This window comes from Artibeus jamaicensis, unplaced genomic scaffold (assembly GCF_021234435.1).
Source record: "Artibeus jamaicensis isolate MK-2021 breed Jamaican fruit bat unplaced genomic scaffold, CSHL_Jam_final contig_465, whole genome shotgun sequence".
Taxonomy (NCBI): domain Eukaryota; kingdom Metazoa; phylum Chordata; class Mammalia; order Chiroptera; family Phyllostomidae; genus Artibeus; species Artibeus jamaicensis.
In genome coordinates, this window is record NW_026521843.1 from 18,693,979 (window position 1) to 18,716,490 (window position 22,512).

A 22,512-nucleotide genomic window follows, 5' to 3' on the forward strand; every position below is an offset into this window, starting at 1 on the left:
AGACCTTGCTGCTCTCCCAGGAAGTCGAGGAGGTGGCTGAGAAGTCTGTCCTCCCACCTGACCGAAGTGCATGCACATGTGCACAGACACAAAGAGAAATTAGCAGCGAGGCTTGGGATCGGAAATGAGGGCAGAGGGCCAGGGTCTGGGCAGGCAGCTGTGAAGGATGGCGTTAGCTTCAGTATCAGCACTTCAGAGCCTTTCCCTGATCTCGACCCTCGGGATGGTGAGCTGACCCTGAATTCGTGGTGCTGCCTGGCTGTGGCTGCAAAAACCGGTCTCTCTCGAAGACATCTCTAATCCCAAATTAAAACTGATCAGCGAAATCGCAATTAAAGATTAACAGACAGAAGAGAGGCAAGCCACTGTGATGGAGAGTCAGCAAAGACACCAAACAACAGACAAAGGACAAGTTGCAGTTTTCTGATTCATAATATAGAACAGCTCTGTGTGTAACGTTTAAAAAAATACGGGGTGTAATTACAAAGGTCTGAACAACTTCAGTTAGTTATTAGAATTCTATGATTTAGGAGAGAAAAATATAACTTCAAGAAATAATTTGAAGTTAAAAAGCAGATTACAGAAAAATGTAACCTGTGCTTATCCACATCAGAGAGATGTTTTAAAACACCAAGTTGTATATAACAGGTATTCCAGAAATTTGTAGAAGTATTTGGGGCAGCATTTGTAGAAGTATACCTAAGAAACTCTTGTGTCTGCATCAGTAGACAGGCACAGGAATGTTTGATATGCCCTGGCGGATGTGGATTGAGTGCAGGCCTGTGAACCAAAGGGTTGCTGGTTCGATCCCCAGTTAGGGCACATGCCTGGGTGGTGGGCCAGGTCCCCAGTTGGGGGCACGTGAGGGGCAACCACACATTGATGTTTCTCCCCCTTTTTCTCCTTCCATTCCCCTCTCTAAAAAAAATTAATAAATGCAGTCTTTTAAGGAAGTTTGTTTAAAAAAAAAAAGAATGTTTGATACTAGCAATGTTTTGTAACAGCAAACAAACTAGAAACAACCTAAATGTTTGTTGACAGAAGAATGGATAAGTTGTCTTACCTTATATCACAATTGTGAAATGTACAACAATGTTGCTTATAACCATTGCTATAAGCAACAACACTGATGAGTTTTATAAAGGTAATGATAAGTTAAAAAAGCCCAGTCCCACCCTGGCTGGTGTGGCTCAGTGGATTGATTGCCAGCCTGCGAACCCAAAGGTTGCAGGTTTGAGTCCCAGTCAGGGCAGATGCCTGGGTTTTGGGCCAGGTTGTCAGTTGGGGACATGGGAGAGACCATCAGCAAATGTAGTTCTTGCATATCAGTGTTTCTCTCCCTCTCTTTTTTCCTTCCTTCCCCTCTCTCTAAGAATAAATAAATAAAATTTTAAAAGTCCCATATTCACAGGCATTTGTTATTGTAATTTATAACTTAGATTTATTTTAGTTACTTTTAATCTTATGTATTATCAAATAATAAAAAATAAAATAAAAAAACTATTTTGAGCAATAGCAAGATCATTTAAATGTTATTTGAGACACAGTTTTAAAGATTAAACAGTACTGATTTCATTGCATACATTTTGCTTTTAAATGAACCTCATCGTATTTCATTAGGCTGGTGAGAAGCAATATCAGTGATGACGGAAAACATTAATATAAGGTAAAGGGGAAAATCCTTAAGTGAGAAAAGCCCCTTAGTGGGACGTACGGTCCCCAGATAGGAGAAATATATAGGCCTTCCAGCTAGGATGGTAATACATTTAACACCCAAGTGTCTGGTTCAAACTCACGGCCGTGTACTTGTGCTTCTGGCTGCCATCAAAGCTGAAGCTCTTAGGCTTTTTGACATTATGAATTAACAGGGTGCTAAGGAACGAAGCATTCAGTTTGAAAATAATTTGTATGTTTTCAATAAGTCTGAATTTCATGCCAGTGTGAGGGAGGCCTCTGGTTGTGCTGAGGAACCGGCACCTCCAGAATGCTGATCGTTCTGTTTTGAGGCAGCGGATGACCAGCAGCTTGACCTCTCTGGCGTCTGCTTTCTGTTAATATAAGAAAATTTGCAGAGCATTGAAAATGAGCTTTGAAAGCGTTGGACTAGCAGGAGATCCAGAGTCTTGGGATTTGCCAAACATTCTACTAGACATGATGGGAGAAATAAAGGTATAAAGCATAGGACTTGCCCTCATGGCATTTTTAGTTTTGCCACGATCAGATAAACTTACGATAATGTAATTAGCAATACCAAGCAGTTTAAACTGCAGATTGCTAGCACAGATACATAAATCCCTTAACTGTTCAGAAAAGAAGAACGTATTTAGGACAGAACAGCCAAAGAAGGCTTTGTTCACCATGGAGGGATTGGAGTTGGCCTTGAAAGACAGATGGGGTTAGACAGAGTGGTGGCAGGAGCAAAGATGAAGAGGAGGGAGCTGTTTTGGGCTTGCTTAGCTGGATCGGGTGATTCGCTGGGGGCAGTAGTGAGTCTTGCAGAAACTAGATTTGAGATGGATTTTAAATGGTCCACAGAGCAAGGACTGGGAATTGGGACTGCTGTTCCACTTCATGGGAAAGAATTTATAGAATACATTTGGAATTTAAACTTACTGTCATTTGGTACTGATTTAATTCTGTTTTTCATTTGGTGCTGATTTTAACAATGAATAATCTTTTAAATAGAACATTAAGAAGGGAGAGTGGTTCTTCGTTTTATAGTATTTCTTTGTTTCTTGCTTTGTAAGGTTAGCCTGACCTAGGTGGGCACTGTCCTGTTTGGCTTTAGTGTAACAGCCATGGAATCACACGCCCACAGGAGAGCTCTGAGCTTGCTCCCGGCTTTGATTTGTGTGTGGGAAGGAGGTATCTGAAAGCTCCTTCATGTTCGAAGGGCAGACTGGCTGTCTGTCATGTACAGCATCTGAGCGACCTCTGGAAGAAGATTACGTGAAATGTGCAGTGATAAGAATGAAAAGGAAATTTGTTTGTTTTTAATTTAATTTTATTTATTTATCTTTAGAGAGGAAGGGAAGGAGAGAGGGAGAGAAACATCAATGTATGGTTGCCTTTCGTGCGTCCCCTGCTGGGAACTGGCCTGCAGGGAACCGGATTGCATCCCAGGCATGTGCCCTGACTGGGAATCGAGCCGCGATTGTCTGGTTCGCAGGCCGGCGCTCAATCCACTGAGCTATGCCAGCCAGGGCCTGGAAATTTGTTTTTAATAGAAACGACACCCTAGATCTTCTTTGATGGTGTTACAGAATTTTCTTTGCTACTTTTCTGGGAATGTAGGTTATGTTGGATATAGTTAGAAATTAATAGCTATATAAAATGATGCCTGTATATACATATATAGGCATAATGTTAAAATTTACTCTTCAGTGTGAAGCGAAGCGGTGCTCACCACCCTTTCCGAGCAGGTAGCAGTTTCCCCAGATGGCAGGTGATCGCAGTTCCTTTTTCAGTACCAGAGTCAGCTCAGGGGGCCTGTCTTAAAGCAACATGCTGTGTGTGTGGAGGACTCAGTATTTTAGGTTTCCCAGTTTCCTAAAATTAACCTACATAATGAAAGTGTTCCCTGACAAAATTTTAGCAGTTCGACTTTATGGTGGTGGTGGTGGTTTGGTTTTGTGGACCTCAAGCCGACTTTAACATTCCTATGGAAATGCAGAGGAGGACTGGCTGGGCTGACGGAGGCCAGACCGGAGTGCTGGCACCGAGGGACAGCACGTGCCGTGAGGGCCTGTGTCTGCAGGACGCAGCGCTCAGCACGCCCTGGTCCTTGGCCTGGCAGCCCCAGCACCTCCCGGGAACTCGAGAGAAATGGATTGTTCTGGCTCCACCGCAGCCCCATTAAATCAGAGTCTCTGGGGTCGGGGCGGAGGAGCCTGTGTTTTAACAGTTTTCCGAGGTTATTTTTCATGCTTAAAAATTGGAGAAACACTGAATTAAGACATCCTGACATAGGAAATGCAAACCACCAGTGGAACAGACAGAGAGTCTAGAAACAGACCCACTCGCGCACGGTTCACCGCCTCACGATGGAGTTGGCCCTGCGGCGCCGTGGCGACTGGGTGGGCTTCTTGTTTCCATGTGGGAGACGCTGTCTTAACCCCGGGGTTTACACTATCTACGGAAAAACCAATTCCAGATTGAATATTTAAAAGTGAAAACTGTAAAGCTTTTAGAGGAAAATATAGGAGAACATCTTTGAGACCTTAGGACCAACAGGACAATAAAGCTCGAACCATAAAAAAAGTAAATGAACTGGACTGTATTAATATTTAGCCCTTCCTTATGTCACAGGGCATGTTAATGTCTGTGAAGTGCTCTGACCAGGGCCGTGTTGGCACACGGTGCATGTTATTTAGGTGTTTGCCAAGCGAGAGTAAGTGAAGGGCACGGCCCCTTCTCCAGCAGAACGGTGGAGGGCTGGTCGTAAAGTATGAGGGATACTTACAAGTGATAAAGAAAAATTCTGACAACCCAGTAGAAAAAAATGGGCAAAGAATTCAGGAGGCATTTACTAAAGGGGCGTTAAAATGGTTATTAACTTATTAAAAGGTGCTCAACTTTATTAGTCATTACAGAAATGCAAATTAAAACCATATGGAATGGTATTTATTACCTACCCACCAGAATGGCTAAAATGCAAGCAACAAAAATAGTATTGAAGAGTGCAAGGATGGAGGCAACAAGAAATGTGTAATGTTTCTAATAAGAGCATCAAGTAGAATAACCTTTTAGAAGATTGGCAGTATCTGTGAACGCTAAATACATTCATACCTTGTGACCTACCAGTTTCACCGCTATGTACATGCGTGTTCATGTTCACCTGTAGAACACGTCTCAGAATGTGCAGAACTGCGTGGTCTCATAGCGCATCTAGAATGCTCATAGACCCCAGTTGAAAACTACCTAAGTGCCCGTAAGCAGTGTAATGGGTAAATAAACTGTATATTTATGCATGGAATGTTACGGAGCAATAAAATGAACATTCTGCAACTATATTCGACTAAGTGAATGAATCTTTCAAACACAGTATTGAGCAAAAGAAGCCAGATGCAGAAGACTACTGGTTACGTTTGCCTGCAGTAGAAAATCATGCCCTGTGACCGATGGTGTTAGAAGTCAGCATAGGGGTTACTCTGTGCAGAGAGGTAGGAAGCTGATGGAGGCAGAGAACCGGGGGGCCCGTGGGATGCTGGTAATGCTGTTTTTGATCTGGTGCGGGTTACATAGATCTGTTCAGTTTGTGAAAATTCACTGTGTGCCTCTGTCTATGTAGCTCTCTGTCTGTATCTCTGTAATGCTTTAATTGTAAGAAAACTTGGATCTGGTAGCTATTTCTTTGCACATCAAACTGAAAAACACATGGAAAAGCATTCACATTTGTGCCCAACTAAATTGCAATGCTCGTTCTTTCATCATTCGGAGAGAATAGTGCCATTAAGAAAAGGAATGTTGATAAAGCACCTGTTCTCAGCACATTTTAACCAGACTAGAATTTTTCCCATGAAAGTAAATAATTTCTTTCAGACTGTTAACACATTTGTTCTGCTTTCTAGTATGGATGTGTAAAGTCCATGTAAGTATTTGACTAGTTTTAGACTTGGAGGTAACTAACATTAATGCCTTTTCGTGGGGGCCGTGCTTAGCCCTGTGCCGGCGGGCCGAGCTCTGCAACAGAGCGTGGGTGGGTGGAGTGGTCACAGCTCAGTTCGCATGGGTGATTTGGCCCACCCTGGGCCTGCAGGAACGTGGCAGCTGGCTCCCCTGGGTGGGTGAGTAAGAGCCTGGCTGAGAACCACTGTTATAGAGGCTTTTGCAATTGAGTAGTTACTGTATTTCTCTCAGAACAAGAAGTTAACTGTTATCAACCTTCTAGTAATTTCTGTTATTTAGGACCAATCTAGCATAAAATATTCAGAAATTTATAGAGTATTTTTGAAAAATGAGTGAATTATTGAAAACAAATTGTAAATGATCAGAATTAGAAACAAGACATTTTACATCTTTATAAGTATGTATTCTTTGGGAACAAATGGAGGATGAGATGATTAAAAATAAAGTGTTCACCCTAATTTAACTACATAGAAATGTATCAGAGTGTTTTCATGTGCTAAAATAACCCAGCCCGTGGGAAACAAGTTCTGAAGTTTGGGAGATGCTGAATATGTGCACAGGGTGTGGCATCCGAAAACCGTTAGATCATTAGTGGCTTTAAAATACAGTGAAAGATTAGTGTGGGCACAGTTTATATTTTTACCTTCTGTTCTCCGTTTTAAGTCTTTTGCGAAACTAAAATCGACTGTAAGATTGCGCAGTCCTTTAGAGGTCTTTTTCAGTAGTGATTTTGTAATATATATGTGCTATTATTATTTTGATTGGTAAAATGTACATGACATAAAACTTACCATTTTAACAATTATTTTTAAAGATTTTATTTATTTACTTTTTAGAGAGAGGGGAGGGAGAAAAAGAGGGAGAGAAACATCAATGTGCGAGAGATACATTGATTGGTTGCCTCTCACATGCCCCTACCTGGGGACCTGGCCCACAACCCAGGCATGTGCCCTGACTGAGAATTGAACTTGAGACCTTCTGGTTTGTAGGCTGGTTCTCAATCCACTGAGCCACACCAGCCAAGATCCATTTTAACAATTTTTAAGTGTTTAGTTTAGCAGCATTTAGAACATTCACATTGTTATGCAATTACCACCGCCATCCATCTCCAGAACTTCTTTATCATCCCAAATGGAAACTCTGTCCCCGTTGAACAGCATCTCCTCGTTCTTCCTTCTCCCCAGCCTCTGTCAACCACCCTGCTGCTTTCTGTCTCCATGAGTGTCACTGTTCTAGGTACCACGTGTGATTGGAATCAGAAAGTAGTCGTCCTTTTATGTCTGGCTTTTGCTTAGTGTAATGTTTTAAGGTTCACTTGTGTGTATCAGAACCTCCTTCCTTTAGAAGGCTGACCGGATGCTGTGACAGAGAATCACTGGGGAGAGACAGAGTCCTTAAGGTAGGTGGTCAGGAAGGGCCGTCCGAGGAGATGGCGCTGCAGCTGGGACCTGAAGGGCGAGACCGAGCCAGCAGGAGGGGGCGGTGCCCATTCTCAGCTCTAAAGCTGCGTGGAGTTAAGAGCAGCAACCCTCGCTGGGACGCGGTAGAGACTCTGGATCAGCTCCGTCCGTCCATCTGGATGAACTACAGAGGGAAGCAACTGGGTTGGGGTTTTCTCCACTGGGTTTTTTAAAAAATACAATTTTCTTCATAAGTCAGTGGAGCATTATAGCATCTCTCTCCTATTTAGTCTTCTCTCTTATTTTTTTTACCTACTGTCTTGTGTCATGATTGATACTTACCTTGTAAGCAGCAGCATTTCACGAAATGTATTAAATGTGGCCTGTCTGCTGTTACCTCCTTTCAGGCTTTCCCGCTTTCTAAATCCCAGCCAAATGGATATAAGACAAATGCATTCTTCAGTGATACTATTATCCAGTCAGTTTCTTCTTTAAAGTTTTTCAAATGTGTATTTGCCAGATTGCATTTTACTTTCAGTGTTTAGTGAGAATGCTTTATTTGACCTTCACATAAAAGTCCCAGGCAAACTCCTGTTCTCGTGCTAGCAGAGAAAGCAGTCTGACCGCCGTTTTTCTGGGGAAAATATGTCCCCACTGTGGTGAGCGGACCTTCTGAAAGCTGGGCTGTAACTCGGACGAGCCCGGAGCTCATCCGTGTGCTGCCATGTGGAAGCAAAGGGCCACGTGCTAAGCCTGCCGAGGTCAGGGGAGGCCTTCATGATGGCCTTGCACACCCGGATGGTCCGAAATTAAAACTTAATAACTAAAAGCAGCTGTGGCAGGTAGTCATGCCCTAGGCTTGAGTCTTCCCTGACAAACGTCAGTCTTTACCTTAACTGAGCCGGTCTGTTGTCTTATTGCGCCCCTATAACGTACCTTTGGGATGTCAGAGTTGTTTCCTGCCCCACCCCCACCCCACCCCTCAAGCAGGGCAGCAGAGGGAGCGCACAAGTCCCCTTGTCGTTACTGTTACTGTTACTGTGTTGAGTTTTGACTGGTAACTATCCTGTACCCACCTAGTGAACGAGGTACAGCTATCATTTGTTTATCCAATCCCAGAGGTTCCCTCCCGCCCCTCTGTTCCTTCTCCCACCTTCCTAATCTATCACCAGTGCATTTTGTGTAACCCCCTTCTGTCTTCTTTTCTGATTATAATGTATACAGGAAGATGCAAAACGGCCGTTTTCTGGGGCATTTTCTCAATTTTGCTTTCCGGCAGTTGTCGGTCTGGCTCAAATAAATTCAGAAAATTCTGTACAGGTTTGAATGTTTCTTACATTGACAGCGACTTTTTTGGTGAGGTGATCAGTGCAGTTGGCAGCTGGAGGGGAGGAGAAGTTTTCTTCCATCCTTGTAGGGTCCCTGGCTGAGTCTGAACTTTAAACTGACGAAGAAGGTTAACAGGAGGAAAAGCACACCCATTTATTATTGGGTTTGCATACATGGGAGCCTGCTTAAGGAAATGAAGACCTGAAGAAACAGTTAATTAGCCCTGAGCATCTTCCTGTGAGGTTTGATGAAGAGTGGGCCGTCATGGGAGAGGCGGAGGGAAGTGTAGCCGACTGGGGGAATCTTAGACTCACTGTTGGGGTGTGTCTTCTGGTGTAAGGGTGCTCCTTTCTGCAGGTTAGAGAGAGGGCATCTCCCCAGGAGCGTTTTCTGACCTTTTTCGGGGGAGCAGGCTAGGGGCGGGGTCAGAGTGACCCTCCCGCTCCTGCTTTCTCAGACTCCTTTGGCATGAAGTGTTCAGGATGCCAGGATGCCATAGTTTGGGAGTGCCGTGTCCTGAACCCCCATCGGACTTCAGCACCATCACCCACACCCACTCTGGATAGTGATTCCTGTGAGGGGTGAGGGAAGGCATTATAGGAAAGACCTGGGAGGGGGCCCCTGTGCTTTACGTGGGCACCCTGGGAGGCTTTGAGAAGCTTCACAAATTCATCTTTAAGCCTCACAACTCCGTGAGAGACGCAAATGGGTATCCCTGTTTATCAAGGAGGAGCGTGAGACCCAGGGAGGTCACACAGCCAATCACCTCACTCAGTGGAGCTGGGATTCCAATCAAGCGCTGCCTGGCGTGGAGACTTCCCCGTTCTACAGAGCCCTGTCCCGAGTGCTCTCTGTCCTGTTGTCAGGAGGTGACGGATGTGCCTCTAATGAGTGAGGAGGAAAACGGCAGCAATACCGTACCTCCCACTGCAGGTAGCAGAATCGGTTTGCAGATTTACTTAATGAAGCAAGTTCTTTCTTTTGAAAGTTCTTGAGATCATATTTTATAATAAAATCTTGTTCCAGGTAGTGTTACACATTTTAAAGAATTAGATTTTTATTGTCTTCTGTTTTAGGTATTTGTAGTGCCATATACACATTTTATGTTGGTAAATTCACTGTATTTGTAGATTTAAATAATAAAGGCTAACAAGATAAGGTTATGCATTAATCTTATAAACTATATTTCAAGAAAATTAAAATATTTTAGGTCACAGAGTTAGTTATGGGAAAACACTGCGTTCAAGTGCAGTCTCTGGCAGGGTGGGGGCCTCGTCTGTCCAGCTGCCGCCCTGTCCTTGGGGCTCTGGGCACGCTGCCTTGTCCTGAGTGGGTGCTCCAGTGAGTCGTTAGCACACACGCCTCAGTGAGACCCCAGCCTTTGGGTCCCCCCTGTGTATCCTTTGCCTACTCCTCTTCTTCCACTATGTTTCTCATATAGCAGTTTCCTGAAGTTACTCACTGAGTCTTCTTCTTACTGACTTCCCCAATGTTCCAGGTACTGTCAGTCACTACCTGGAGGTAATCATATCTTTACAATTTAAATGAGCACAGGTCGTTTTGAGAAAGTGCTGAAAATAGTATAAACATCTTCCGGGGATCAGGAGACCAAGTGTTAGAGTCAGCTTTGGCTACTAATGAGGGTGTGACCTTCAACAAGTGATTTAACCTGTTGATATTTCATCTCCTCTTCATTGTAAGGGCATTGGCCTAGATTCAGAGTTGAAAATTCAAATACAACAAGTGTTGGCGAGGATGTGGAGAAAGGGGAATCCTTTTGCACTGTTGGCGGGAAGGCAGGTTGGTGCAGCCACTGTGGAAAACACTATGGAGGTACCTCAAAAATTAAAAATGAATCTGCCTTTTGACCCCAGGAATCTCACTCCTGGGAATATATCTGAGGGAACCCAAAAGACTAATTCGAAAGAACATAAGCACCCCTATGTTCACTGCAGCATTACTTCCAATTGCCAGTGTATGGAAGCAGCCCAAGTATGCACAGTAGATGAGTGGGTAAAACAGCTCTGGGGCATTTACACAGTGGAATACTACTCAGCCATAAAAAGGAGAAAGTTTTACCCTTTCACAACATCGTAGGTAGAACTGGAGACTATTATGCTAAGAGAAATAAGCCAGTCAGAGAAAGACAAATACCATATGATTTCACTTATATGTGAAATCTAATGAACAAACTGAACTAATAAGCAAAATAGCAACGGACTCACCCAGAGCAGGATGACAGCTAAGGAAGGGGAGAGGAGGGCGTGGAGGGATTGAGCGAAAAGGAAAACGGACTCATGGACACGGACAGCAATGTGATCGCAGGGGTGGGAGGGTGGTATAAAGGGGTAAAGGGTAATGGGGAAAATACAATAAAAAGAAAATTCAAATACAGACATACCTCAGAGATCATGGGTTCAATTCCAGACTACTGCAATATAACGAGTTGTAATCTTTTTGCTGGTGGAGGATCTTGCCTTCAATTTGTTGCTTTTTTTTTTTTAAGCAATGTTTATGAAGCACAATGAAGCGAGGGAATCCTCTAGTCCGTTTTCAGACAAGTTTGTTTTCCCTCCCCTCACAGTGTTCTTTCCTGAAAGTCACTGAGACTGATCACCCAGCGACAGTGCTGGATTCCAGTGAAGCAGCAAAGAACTTAAATTGTGTTCATTGCACGCGCATGTGCAGCCCCCTTGGGTCACGATACTTTTTGCCCTGTTCTCCTCGCCAAGAACTGTGATTTTTCCCTGCCATGTTTGTGGTCAGATTTGGTGATTTCTGTTGCCTTCTCTGAACTGATGGTGATCAGTTTTCTCTGGTGTTAGGATTCTGTATGTACATATTCAAGGGCAGTTTTTCTTAATTTCTTGGCATTCTGTGTACTTAAAGTTTAAATTCAGTGTGCATGTATGAACTAGGATATGTGTTAAATGAAAAGGCACCAGATTTCTTTCTTCCTCCCTCCCTCCTCCTTTTGTTCTTTTCTTTTTCACTGAAGAACGAGAATTTAAGGTTGCAAGAAAATGGATGCTGAGAGTATGGGCTCTGGCAGGAGACACCCTGACCTTGGTCTTGTTCCCGCAGGCACAGAAGCAGGGAGTGCAGGGCCCGGTGACAGGTGTGTGCTCCGGCTGGCTCAGGTGCAGGTACTTCTACATGTCGCAGTGGCTTATGGTACCATCTGAGTGGACAAAGCCAGGGTCACTATGCAGGAAGCGGGTCTGTGGCCAGCCAACCTGCCTCTACCAGCCAGCTCATTCACCTGTGGGTTTTTCTCACGAAGTGGATTAGGTCGCCGGCCCCTGAGAAGCAGGCCTGGCACTGTGACCTGGGCCTGGGGCTGTGGCTGGTTCGCTGGTTGCATGGTGGCCTTGGTGCTGACAGCCACCTGTTCTGCTGTGTGCCTGTGGTTGTTTGTACCCGCCCAGACCGCTGCAGCCTCGCTGTGTTCCACCTCCCCATTCTCTAGCTGCCACTGTACCACCCAGGGCAAAGTTAGGTTTGGGCAGAAGAGAGAGGAGCTCCCGCCAGACCTCACACTGGTGCATTAGCTGGACCAGGGATTCCCCTATGAAGACAGCTGTGGGTTCTTTATCTTTGCTGTCAGGCTCGAACTGGTGGTGCAGGGGAGTCCAGCCTCTGTCTCCCTGAACACCCTGCACCAGCGTGGGCTTGCTGGCTGGGTTCTCCTCTCCAGTCACAGCCCCCAAAAGGCGGAGATGGCCAGGGAAATCTAGTGTCCTGCCTGTGGGACGTGGGACGGGACCATTTGCTGCAGGGCGAGGACTGTGCAGGCTGAACCACCTACTCTGTGCGTGTTACCAGATTTCTGTTTGCTTTCCATTGTAAATTTGGGTGATTTTTAAAAATTTAGTTCAAATTTGACAAAAATAGCATTTATTTTTATTTAACTTTATTTGGGGGCCCTAATTAAATCTATTTTAAATTACGTTTATTGAGGTGACATTGGTTAATAATAAGATCATATAGGTTGCCCTGGCCGGTGTGTCTCAGTGGATTGAGCTCGGGCTATGAACCAAAGGGTTGCCAGTTTGATTCCCAGGCAGGGCACATGCCTGGGTTGCAGGCCAGTGCCCCAGTGTGGCCCATGTGAGAGGCAACCACACACTGATGTTCCTTTCCCTCTTCCTCCCTCCCTTCCCCTCTCTCTAAATAAATAAATGAAATATTTTTAAAAAGAGTAGACAGGTTGCAAGTGCACAATTCTGCTACATCATCTGTATGTGGCACTGTGTGCCCACCATCCAGCGTCAAATCATTTGTCACCCTGTATTTGACCCCTTTGCCCTTTACTACCCCACCCATCTCCATTTTTATGTAGTTTATTTTCTCACATATATTGCAATCTGTGTGATAAAAAGATTTATTGGTTTATAGTGGGTATAAATCTATGGTATAGATTTATTAATATATGGCCTACACTCTGCTTACTGTTTTGATTATCCAGAGAGATTCTGACTCATTCTTCAAGGGATTTAGTCAACGGAATGAATCATCCAGGTTAAGTAATGACTCTGCTCCAGTGGCCACATTCTTCCCGAGAATATTTGAAAGAACGTGTTTTATTGTTTTTCACTGAGATTGTCGAATCTGCATTCAGCTGAATCCCGATATTTTGGGAAGATTTAATTTTGTTCTATTCAGAGAGGAGTCCACCCTCTTATCTTTCCTTCTTGTGGTCTTTATTATATTTATTTTTCCTCTTCCGTCAGTTTTTGCTTTCACAGCCAAAGTTCTGGGCCGTTCAGACGTCGGCGCTGGCCCTGCGGACCAGACTGGAGAGGGGGAGCACGCGGCGAGTGGAGCGGGCGGTGAGGCAGACGCAGGTGAGCTCTTGCCGCCGGTTTGTTTCTCTTCCGAGTCTGCGTTGCTGTCAGTAAGCAGGCACATACGTCAGGAATCTGAAAGGATGGGACGGCTTTCACTGTGCTGGAACACAGTGCTACTATTTAGAGTGCAGGTTTTAAAATCCGACTGCTTGGCTTCCACGCCCAGCTCTCCGCAGCAGCTCCGTGTCCACCGTGTTTGTCCCAGCACTTGGGATGCCACCGTGCGTGTCTCCCACGCTGAGGAAGGCCCCGCTTCCCTGTGTGCATCAGCTGGGGGCGTCCCACAGGTTAACTACTCCTGACAGTGGGGTTAGTCCAGTCCCCCTGGTGAAGAGCTCAGTCCCACGAGACTGTCTCCGACTTCAGACGCCTGTTGCAAGGCTGGGTACTTCGGACCAACTGGCTCTGAGTCGAGGCTTCTCATGACCCCTCCTCTGGCCTGATAATTCGCTCAGACGGCTCACAGAACTCAGGGAATAACTTTACTTACTATTCTTGTTTTTTATAAAGGGTATTAGAAAGGATACAAAGAACAGCTAGATGAAGAGGTGCATAGGACGAGGCCCAGAAGGGTCCCCAGCACAGCAGCTTCTGTGCTTGCCAGGTCTTGACATTATGACTTTGCCTCTTGCCCAGCCCCCTGACCTGGCCTCACTGAGACTGGAGTCTCTTTGTCTTGCCATCCAAATGCTCGTGATGGAGAGAGTGGTACAGCCCTTACCTGTAAAACAGAGTCGGGGAGTTGTTGTTTCTGCCTCCACAGGGTGGTATCGCAAGGAAAATCTTTGCTGTCTCCTATCCAGAGCTTTTGGGAATTAGCCAGATCATGTGATGAGATGAATGTGAAATTTATCGAATTTTCTATCATTACGGAGACATTTACCTCATAACCTAAACTTTTGCCAATTCCTCTGATTCAGAGTTTGATATTACTGTGTTTGTTGATGTTACTGCATCCCTGAAGAATAAGAGGAAAATTATTTTAAAAATATGTGTGTATATAAAACAATGTTTTACAAAATTTTCCATTTTAGTTTCTGTGAAAATCTGTTTCCTTCCTCAGCTGTGTAAAGCGATAAAATGATAAGTTTGTTAAAGTGGAAAGAAAAAATATGCCAGAAGGAGCTCTTAGGGGAAAGCTTGGTCTTGTCAGGTTACCAGTTGGAGAAATGCAGCTGTGATAGGCCAGGTGACCGGCCCCAAGTTGCCGAGCTGCTTAATGACAGAGTCTGGACTGAAACGTACACGGCAGCAGGCAGTTACATTGAAGATCCAGGGGCAGGTATGGAAGGGATTCCTAAGTGACACATGCCAAACTTGAAAATGATGCATCACGGCTGAAGGTAAATATACCAACATCATAAGATCACAGGAAGAAGGAACTCCAAGTTGAGGAGAGTCCACTGAAAACACTGAAGAATTTCTCAAGGAAATTCTTCCAGGCTGGAGTTCTTTAACCATTGAATGTTCAGTTTTTATTGCCCCGTGTTTATTCATGCCCTGGTTTTTACCAGTGGAGTATAAAGCAGGTGTATTCTCTCCTGTCATTCAGCTTCCCCCTCCCTGTCTGATCCAAATCCAAATACATTTTCTTTTTCATAAGCTCACATCTTTGTTTTTTCCTTTTGCACGGTAAAAGCAGTGTATTATACATACAATCCAAATATGAAACAAATTAGTCAAAACCACATATATTCAAAGGGACCATCTTACTAATGTCCAAAACAGCCCACCCCAAAATGTAAACCAAATGTCATCATTGTCTTCTGTCATGTTAACTCCTTTAACTTAGTGTTCAGTAAACTCAGTCATTGAGGGTTAACATGAGATTACTTTATGTTCATTATTGAAATAATCTTGCTGATGAATGTCATTTCATTGTTTCTTAAACTCGTTAACTTCAGTCGTGACGGTCTGCCCCTGCCTCTGAAGGTGATACCCAGCAGGGATCTTTCCCTTCACCCTTGTATTTCTGGGGGGACATTGCCCTGAATTGGGAATTGGAGAATAAAGCCCTATTCTGTCACTAGAGACTGTTCATTCTGTAATTTGATTTTCTCAACTGTGGTAGTTAATTAAGACCTCACAATTTTAAGCAAATTTAAAAAATATTTTTTTTTTTAATTTAAAAAATTTTTTAATTTTCTTATTTTTTTTAGACAGAGGGTAAGGGAGAGAGAAAGGGAGAGAAACATCAGTGTGTGGTTGCCTCTCACATGCCCTGTACCAGGGTCCTATCCTGCAACCCAGGCATGTGCCCTCACTGGGAATCGAACTAGTGACCCTTTGGTTTGCAGGCCAGCGCTCCGTCCACTGAGCCACTCCAGCCAGGGCTGCCGCTCTTTTCTGTAGACAGGAGAGCAGTTGTGCCTACCATACGCATGCTGAGGCAATAAGTGACTTAATATTTGTGAAACACTTGGATTAGTGCCTTGGATTAGTGCTTGGATTAGTATGGAGTAACCCTCAATAAATGTTGACTGTTATTATCGTCAGTTTACAGGAGGGTAAGTTTAAGTGCAAAAAAAATAAAACTGCCCAATTCTTTCTAACTCAGTAAAAGCGGTCATTATGACCTGAAAAATCTAAAAGCATTGGAATAATTACAATTCTTCTTGTGTAGTTACAAGAAGAATCGCTGAGTTATGCCATTGAGCTTTTCAAATATCTGAGATATGAAAATGTCTTCTCCCCTGGTTCTGTAGGCTGCCTACAGTGAGGACCACGTGTAGCATTTCAGAGTTATTGAAAAGTATTCTAGGATTACTTACGTGTCTATAGCTACGCTTTTATCTGTTGGAATAATTATAACTAGTACTGTTTATTCAGAACTGTGTATAGTTAACTACCATTTACTGAGCATGCACATGCCAGGAGCTAAATAGTCCCAGTAAGTAGGCATTGTCTGCATTTTGACTGATGAAGAAACTAAAGGACGGAAAACCCAAGTGGCTCACCTAGGGTCTTATAGCTGGGTTGGCATTCAAACCTAGTCTGCTTTGGATTTTGAAGCCCATGCCTTTATTCACCATACCTTGTCCCAAGGAAGCTATGAAAACTGGCTGAAAAAAGAAAAAAAAGGGCATCAGTGTAAAACTTTATTTATATAGGGCACCATCATCTCGAGGGAAGGGACTGGATGAGCACAGGCAGGAAGTGAGTTGAGGCTTTTGTGAGAGAGGTTCGGATGCAGAGCTCAGCCTCTCAAGGCCTCTGGCTTAAGTGAGTGGGGAGGACATTGGAATGCACGTGATACCAGGATGTGGTACTGTGGGAAGAGAATGTGCAAGCGGTGAGTGAAGCTGGCTTCTGCTGAGGCCACGAGAGGGGGGCTGCCCAGACGGATGCTGATAGGCTGATCCAGGACATGAGTTTCACCATAATAGATTAGTAAAAATCAGCAACAGTTAGTTCATAGATAGATGAGGTAAAAGAATGGGACAAGTGATGTAAAACACAAAATAAACATTATTATTGATAGTACAACATTTAAAAACCTGGAAAGTTATAGAAAAATTTTTAAAAGGTAATGGCCAAGGAATTTACTAATGGGATGGATGAAGTGCAGCCACTAAAAAAAGCACAGTCCCAGAGGCACTAAACGATAACTTAGTCAGATTCCAGGCGGGGGCACGCTTACATTGTTTGAACGGAGTCAGATTACGTTGATTGAACTGATAAGTTGGTTTTCTCTGGGAGAGCGCCCTGTGAACACCTTAATGTCTTTACACGGTGCTCCCCAAACTTGCCTGGACTATGGATCACTTCCAAGTTGCTTGTTAAAATAGGGCTCTTCAGCCCAGTCTCTGAGATTTGGGGTCCAGGGGTGGTGGTGATTATGGATGCTTTGGGGAAAGACGGCCTCAGGCGGAGGTACGCTGTTAATCTTTAGTTGCTCCAGATGTTTCTCTGTCTCTCGCCCAAGTACATACAGAGCAGAGGCAAAGAGGGCATTTTCCGAGGTCTGAAGCCAGTGCTCTGATTGAACAGCAGAGTGCGTGCCAGGGCAACCTTAGAGGTGAGTGTCACGGAGGGCTGCGGAGCCTGAGCCCAGCTGAGGTTGAGCTCTCTGAGGAACAGGTGCTGTGCAAATGACTGAGACCTTCTCAGGAAAGCAGGACGTAATTATTATTAGACTTAACTACTTCAGTTTTTCTTTTGGAAGGATAATACAGTACTAGTACTTAAATACAGCTACTTAAAACATCAGTTAGGTTTTAAGAGTAAATATTTGTTATTCTTTGCACTGTTATAATACTGGTAGTTGTAAACAGGGTGACTTGTGTTCTAATCTTTTAAGGTAAGATCATGAAAAAGAACTCCTAAGTATTTCCATAAACACTAAGCAAGGACCCAGAGACGTTTTGGGGAGAAAGTCGGAGCTGGGTGGGGCGTGGGGAAGGCACGAGAGACTCTGCATCTAGTAATCCTAAGGCAGCAGTGCTCCAAGGGTGATTTGTGGGTCCCTGGGGGTCCCCAGACCATTTCAGAGTGTCCGCAGGTCAAAACTATCTGTGTAATAATACCAAATATTATTTACGGTTCACTGTGTTGATTTGAATCAGCAGAAGCAGTGGGGGTCGGACTGCTGGCCGCTTCGCCCCAATCAATGTAGGGGCACCAAACCAAGCCAGTAGTCTGCACACTTTACCGCCGTGCATTTGTAGCGTTAGAAACAAAATTCAGCTGACTAAATTTAAAGATGAAATTGGCTTTACTCAACCATTCAGGAATTGAGCTGCATCAAATATCTGGCAGAGAGACGGGCTCTGAGGAGCTATACAAATTGAAGGCTTTTGTAGGAAGAGGGTGTGCAGCGGGAAGTTTATAGCAAACAATGGATTATTTCAGACGAGGTCACCTTTCTTTGGGGAATGGGGGTGTGTCTCTGAGGCAGATCACCTTACTACCACCAACCAGGAAATTCCAGATTGCCCAGTTAAAAGACAGTATTACTTATAAGTGTCTTTGATAAAGCAGCAGATAGTGCTTTTTTTATATTCTGTGATGAACCTGTGCAGGATGCTAAAGTGTGTGGCTGTCTCAAGAAAAAGTGGAAGTAGCTGCTTTTTCTATAGAACATGGTTTTTACCTGAAAGACTCCTGAAAAATTTTGGGTATTCAGACTTGGGTATTTGGCAGAATTTTCTCAAAAATAAAAGAAATGAGCTTGTAACTTCCAGGAAAATAATCGACAGTATTTGTTACCAATGATAAATTTTTAAGCTTTCTAGAAGAAAAAAACGAGAGGTTTTGAAAACTTGTTTCTGCAACTGGGAAGCTGCCAAGTTCACAGTTGGTATTTGGATGAGAGTTTTCTGATGACACTGTTGGTGATACTAATGCATATAATTTTTAAATAATATATGAAACATGTCAACATTTGAAAGGTCTGTGCATTTTCCAAATGACTAATTCATGATGTTAAAAAAATCAAGCATGAGTACAAGATCCATTCAAAGTTCAAGACAGACCAGTGAATTTTATTGTAACAGTATTTATAACAGAAAAACTCATTGATAAGATGACAAATTCCAGATTGCAGGTAACTCTGAGAAGCCACAACATGTTTGGTGTACTATCAAAGAATAATATCCACAATTAATTGGAAAAACTACTGACATATTCTTCCCTTTCCAACTAATACCTCTGTGAAGTTACATTTTCTTCATAAGCATCTATCAACAGATCAACTGTAGAAGCACATGTGAGAATTCAGGTGATAAACAGATTTGCAAAATGTCAGACATCGCCAGTCTTTTCTAGACTTTAAGAATTATATACAGGGTGAGGCAAAAGTAGTTTATGGTTATTTGTATGGAAAGTAATACAATAATTAATAAGTAATAATACAAGAATAAACCTTCATGTACTCACAACTGTAAACCTACTTTAGCCCCACACTGTGTATAGGTATTTATCATAAAAATATGTTATTTACATTGATTTAATAGATTATTTTATTTTATTGGGTTGGCTAAAAAGTCTGTTTAGGTTTTTCCACAAAACAAAAGACACATTTCATTTTCACCAATAACCATTGATTTGGCTATTTTGAGGATGTCCGCTGTCTCCCACATGATAGAATGTTGACTGCTCTCAGTTAATGTCTCGATTTGACTGCTGTCCACTTCACCTGCTCTACCTGACTGTGGAGCATCGTCCAGCGAGACATGTCCAGCAGGAAACTTCATGAACCACTTTTGAAACATTCGATCAGTCACAGAACCTTCCCCATACACTGACAGATCTTTTTTTGTGTGTGTTTTTATCTTTCTTGAAATAATAAAGCATAATATGTCAAAGCTGTTTCTTTTCTTCCATCTTTAATATTAAAATGTCTACACAATTCACCAATTTTGCTAACTTTTTTTTAATGCACGCTGATCTAAAAGCTGTCTCTATAAAAACTAATAAAATTGTTTCAAAGGAACTTAAAGACAATAAGTACTGCCAGAATCATCTCACAGAAAAAACCAAATGGACTTTTTGGCCAACTCCCCCAAAATGGATTAATAAGTATTAAAATTTTTCTCAGTTGTATTTTCTAATATGAACAATATTGCTAGGTTGTATTTCACATAAACCAAAGCTCTTTGGAATCCCTTAATAATTTATAAAAGTTTAAAGAGGTCCTAAAACCAGAATGTGGACGAACCCCACCTGAGGTTTAACTAAAAGGCACAGTCCAACACAGCGACCCGTGCTGACGCGGGGGCTGCCTCTTGGCGGTCACCTCCTTGCTCTGGACTCCTAAAAGGGACACCTCGGTTTCCCCACACCTCTCCCCCACCTGCGGGCCCAGCGCCCATCAGCCCACACACCACAGTCTCTTCCGTGTCTGGAGCAGGAGGAAGTGATGGGAAGTCTTCACCAGGCTGTGCCCTGACTCCAGTGTTAACGGGGCTCAGGAAAAAAGCAGTTGAGTTGAATTCTCAATATTTTTCCATTCCAAAGCTGCCATTTTATTTTCACAGATCTGATAAGTCCACTAAGTTATGATATAAGGTTTTAATGAAGCTGTCAACTGGTCTTTGGAATTCGGCAGGCTCACCTGTTTCATGAAGCTTATGAGTTTGGGCAAGTCATTTTCATGTCTCTGGGCTGCAGTTTCCTATATCTGAGGTAATACTAGGTGAATGGTGGGTTTCATGGTGTTAGTAGGTTTGCTAATAGGTTTTAATTCTCATTCTTGCTGTTCCTAGTGGGAATTCTCCCAAGCTAGGGAGTTCAAGGTGAAGGTTAGCTTGGCCACCCTGCTCGTAAACCAGTGTAGCCTGAATGACTGCAGACTCCTGTCAGAAAGCTGTTCAGCCCAATCGTTGGCTATATTTGATTAAGGACATATTTTTATAATAAATCTCACCTTCCTTCACTCGCACGCACAGATTGTACACCATAGCAAGGTGATCTGGCATAAGATCAGTCATGCTTTTTCGATTATCAGCTAATTTCTACTTGGCTCTTTAGAAAGCTGATAAAGACTTTGATGTCATGCGAGCAAAAATGAACAGCCTTCAGTAAAAGGGCAGGTCCTTAGGGACTAGCTCTACTCTTTTGAAGATATGTGTGCCGTACTTTTAGATATGAGCACATAAATAAAGTCTAAATCATCCCAGACCTTGTTCAGAATTGTCTTTCTGTACTAAATCATTCTCTGCGTGCTAATTTTAAAATGTAGCCTTGATCTTCTCCAGTTTTGGGAGGAAGTTCTCTCTCTACTGAAAACAGCGTTAGGAAGAAAGGCCACGCCATTGCTTTCTGGGGGCTCATTCTTTTACCCGGTTTCACAGAGACACCCTCTGATCGTGGTCCTGGGGCTCCTGGAGGGCGTGAGCGGTTACTGCTCGGGCCCGGGGAACTCAGGTGCTCAAGTAGCTTCTCCTCAGAGGACACTCAAGGTGTGCGTGCTCTGGGGTGAGGCTGGAGCAGAAAACAGCTTTTTCCAAGGGGGGGGGGTCTTAAAACTCAAAGACAGTCTCATATCACGTTGGTGTACACTCTGTGAAGTTGTCTCTGGTGGGTCCCAGTAGTTACTCCTGACTTTGTTACTTGGCTCTCTCCCCACCTCCGGACTGAGCCCTGGGCTGTTCCTCTCCCTCCCCATCATCGTTCCTGTTTACCCACCTGTCTCCTGTCACCCTCCCAGAGTACACGCTGTCTTGCTTTCAGTTCTTAATGATTGTTCCGGGTATATTTGCTTCTTTCTCTCTTTCTCTGTGATATTTACATCTTTTCTTAAAGACCACCTCCTGCTTTAACTGTGACCAAGTGTCCATGACTTTCAGACCTGAAATTCGTGGCATTTAAAAACTAGAAAGACAAAATGGCAAGTGAAAGGGTGGGCATTGGTTTAGAGGCCATTTACCTAAATTTCTGGGTGTGGTGAAAGCTTGCAAAGTGTCCGTTTTTCACTGAGTGCTTTGCTTATGACCATGTCTATGAACACGGATACGCACGTAGCCCCCGAGCCTCTACTCTAGTGCAGTCCCGTTCTCCTGGTGCTCACCACCCTGCTGTTGTTTCCAGACGGTGTGGGTACCGGGCTTGCCCCTACGGAATGCACACGGGACTTGTGTTCAGCTGAGGGTGCCTCAGACTAACAAACCGCCTGAAGTGCTTAAAGTAGAACAAAACTCTCCGTTGGTAAAGCCCTGTGCTCATAGCGAGTTGGGGTTGGGAAGGTCACGTGGAGGTCATTTCATAGATGGGCGCCACTGTGGTTGAACGTCTCGCTTGTCGGAGAGGAACCTGGAACAGAAGCCAGGTCCCTTCACTTACAGCATCGTTTCTCCTGGGAAGGGTCCAGTTTGTTCGTATGATGGAATCACTTACCGTGCGGACACGGTCTTCTTGTTTGTGTGAATGTAGTGCAGTTACTTCCAAATGAGTTGCTAGAAATAACTCTACTGTGAAAAATGTGGAGGTGTACTACAGGTCCCCGATGTCCAGTAGATTAGCAAACAAAAAAGGGTAGTCTGAACCCTGTAGGGGACGTAGGCCGAGAACAGCACGCCGGCCCCCTCTTCGTGCATTCATTGAGCGGTCTTAGTTTTGTTGGTGGGTGGGTCTTACTTTGCTGGTGGTGGTGCTTGAAGTGCAGAGAAGCGTGTTTTGTGCAGGACTGAAGGTAGGTCAGGATTCTGTTTTTAATCTGCCCCTTTATCCACATTTGTCCTCGTGGGATTCCTGCGGAGCGTGTCTGCCTGCAGAGGGGCTCAGCCTGGGCGCCAGCGGACACTGGTTCTGTGCTCTGGCCTCCTGTGGCCTTTGCCTCGAGAGAGCCTCTGAGGGTGTCAGAGGCA

At 43.9% G+C, this 22,512-nt stretch overlaps 1 protein-coding gene across 2 annotated transcripts in view; it reads left to right on the plus strand.

Moving 5' to 3' along the window:
- TTC27 (tetratricopeptide repeat domain 27) overlaps window positions 1-22,512 on the plus strand; it is a 140,058-nt gene that overhangs the window by 50,347 nt on the left and 67,199 nt on the right. For both annotated transcript variants that reach the window (XM_037146569.2, XM_037146570.2), the window contains exon 10: window positions 13,091-13,204. In XM_037146569.2, coding sequence (XP_037002464.2) covers window positions 13,091-13,204 — 114 coding nt within the window. The remainder of the gene's footprint in view (window positions 1-13,090; window positions 13,205-22,512) is intronic.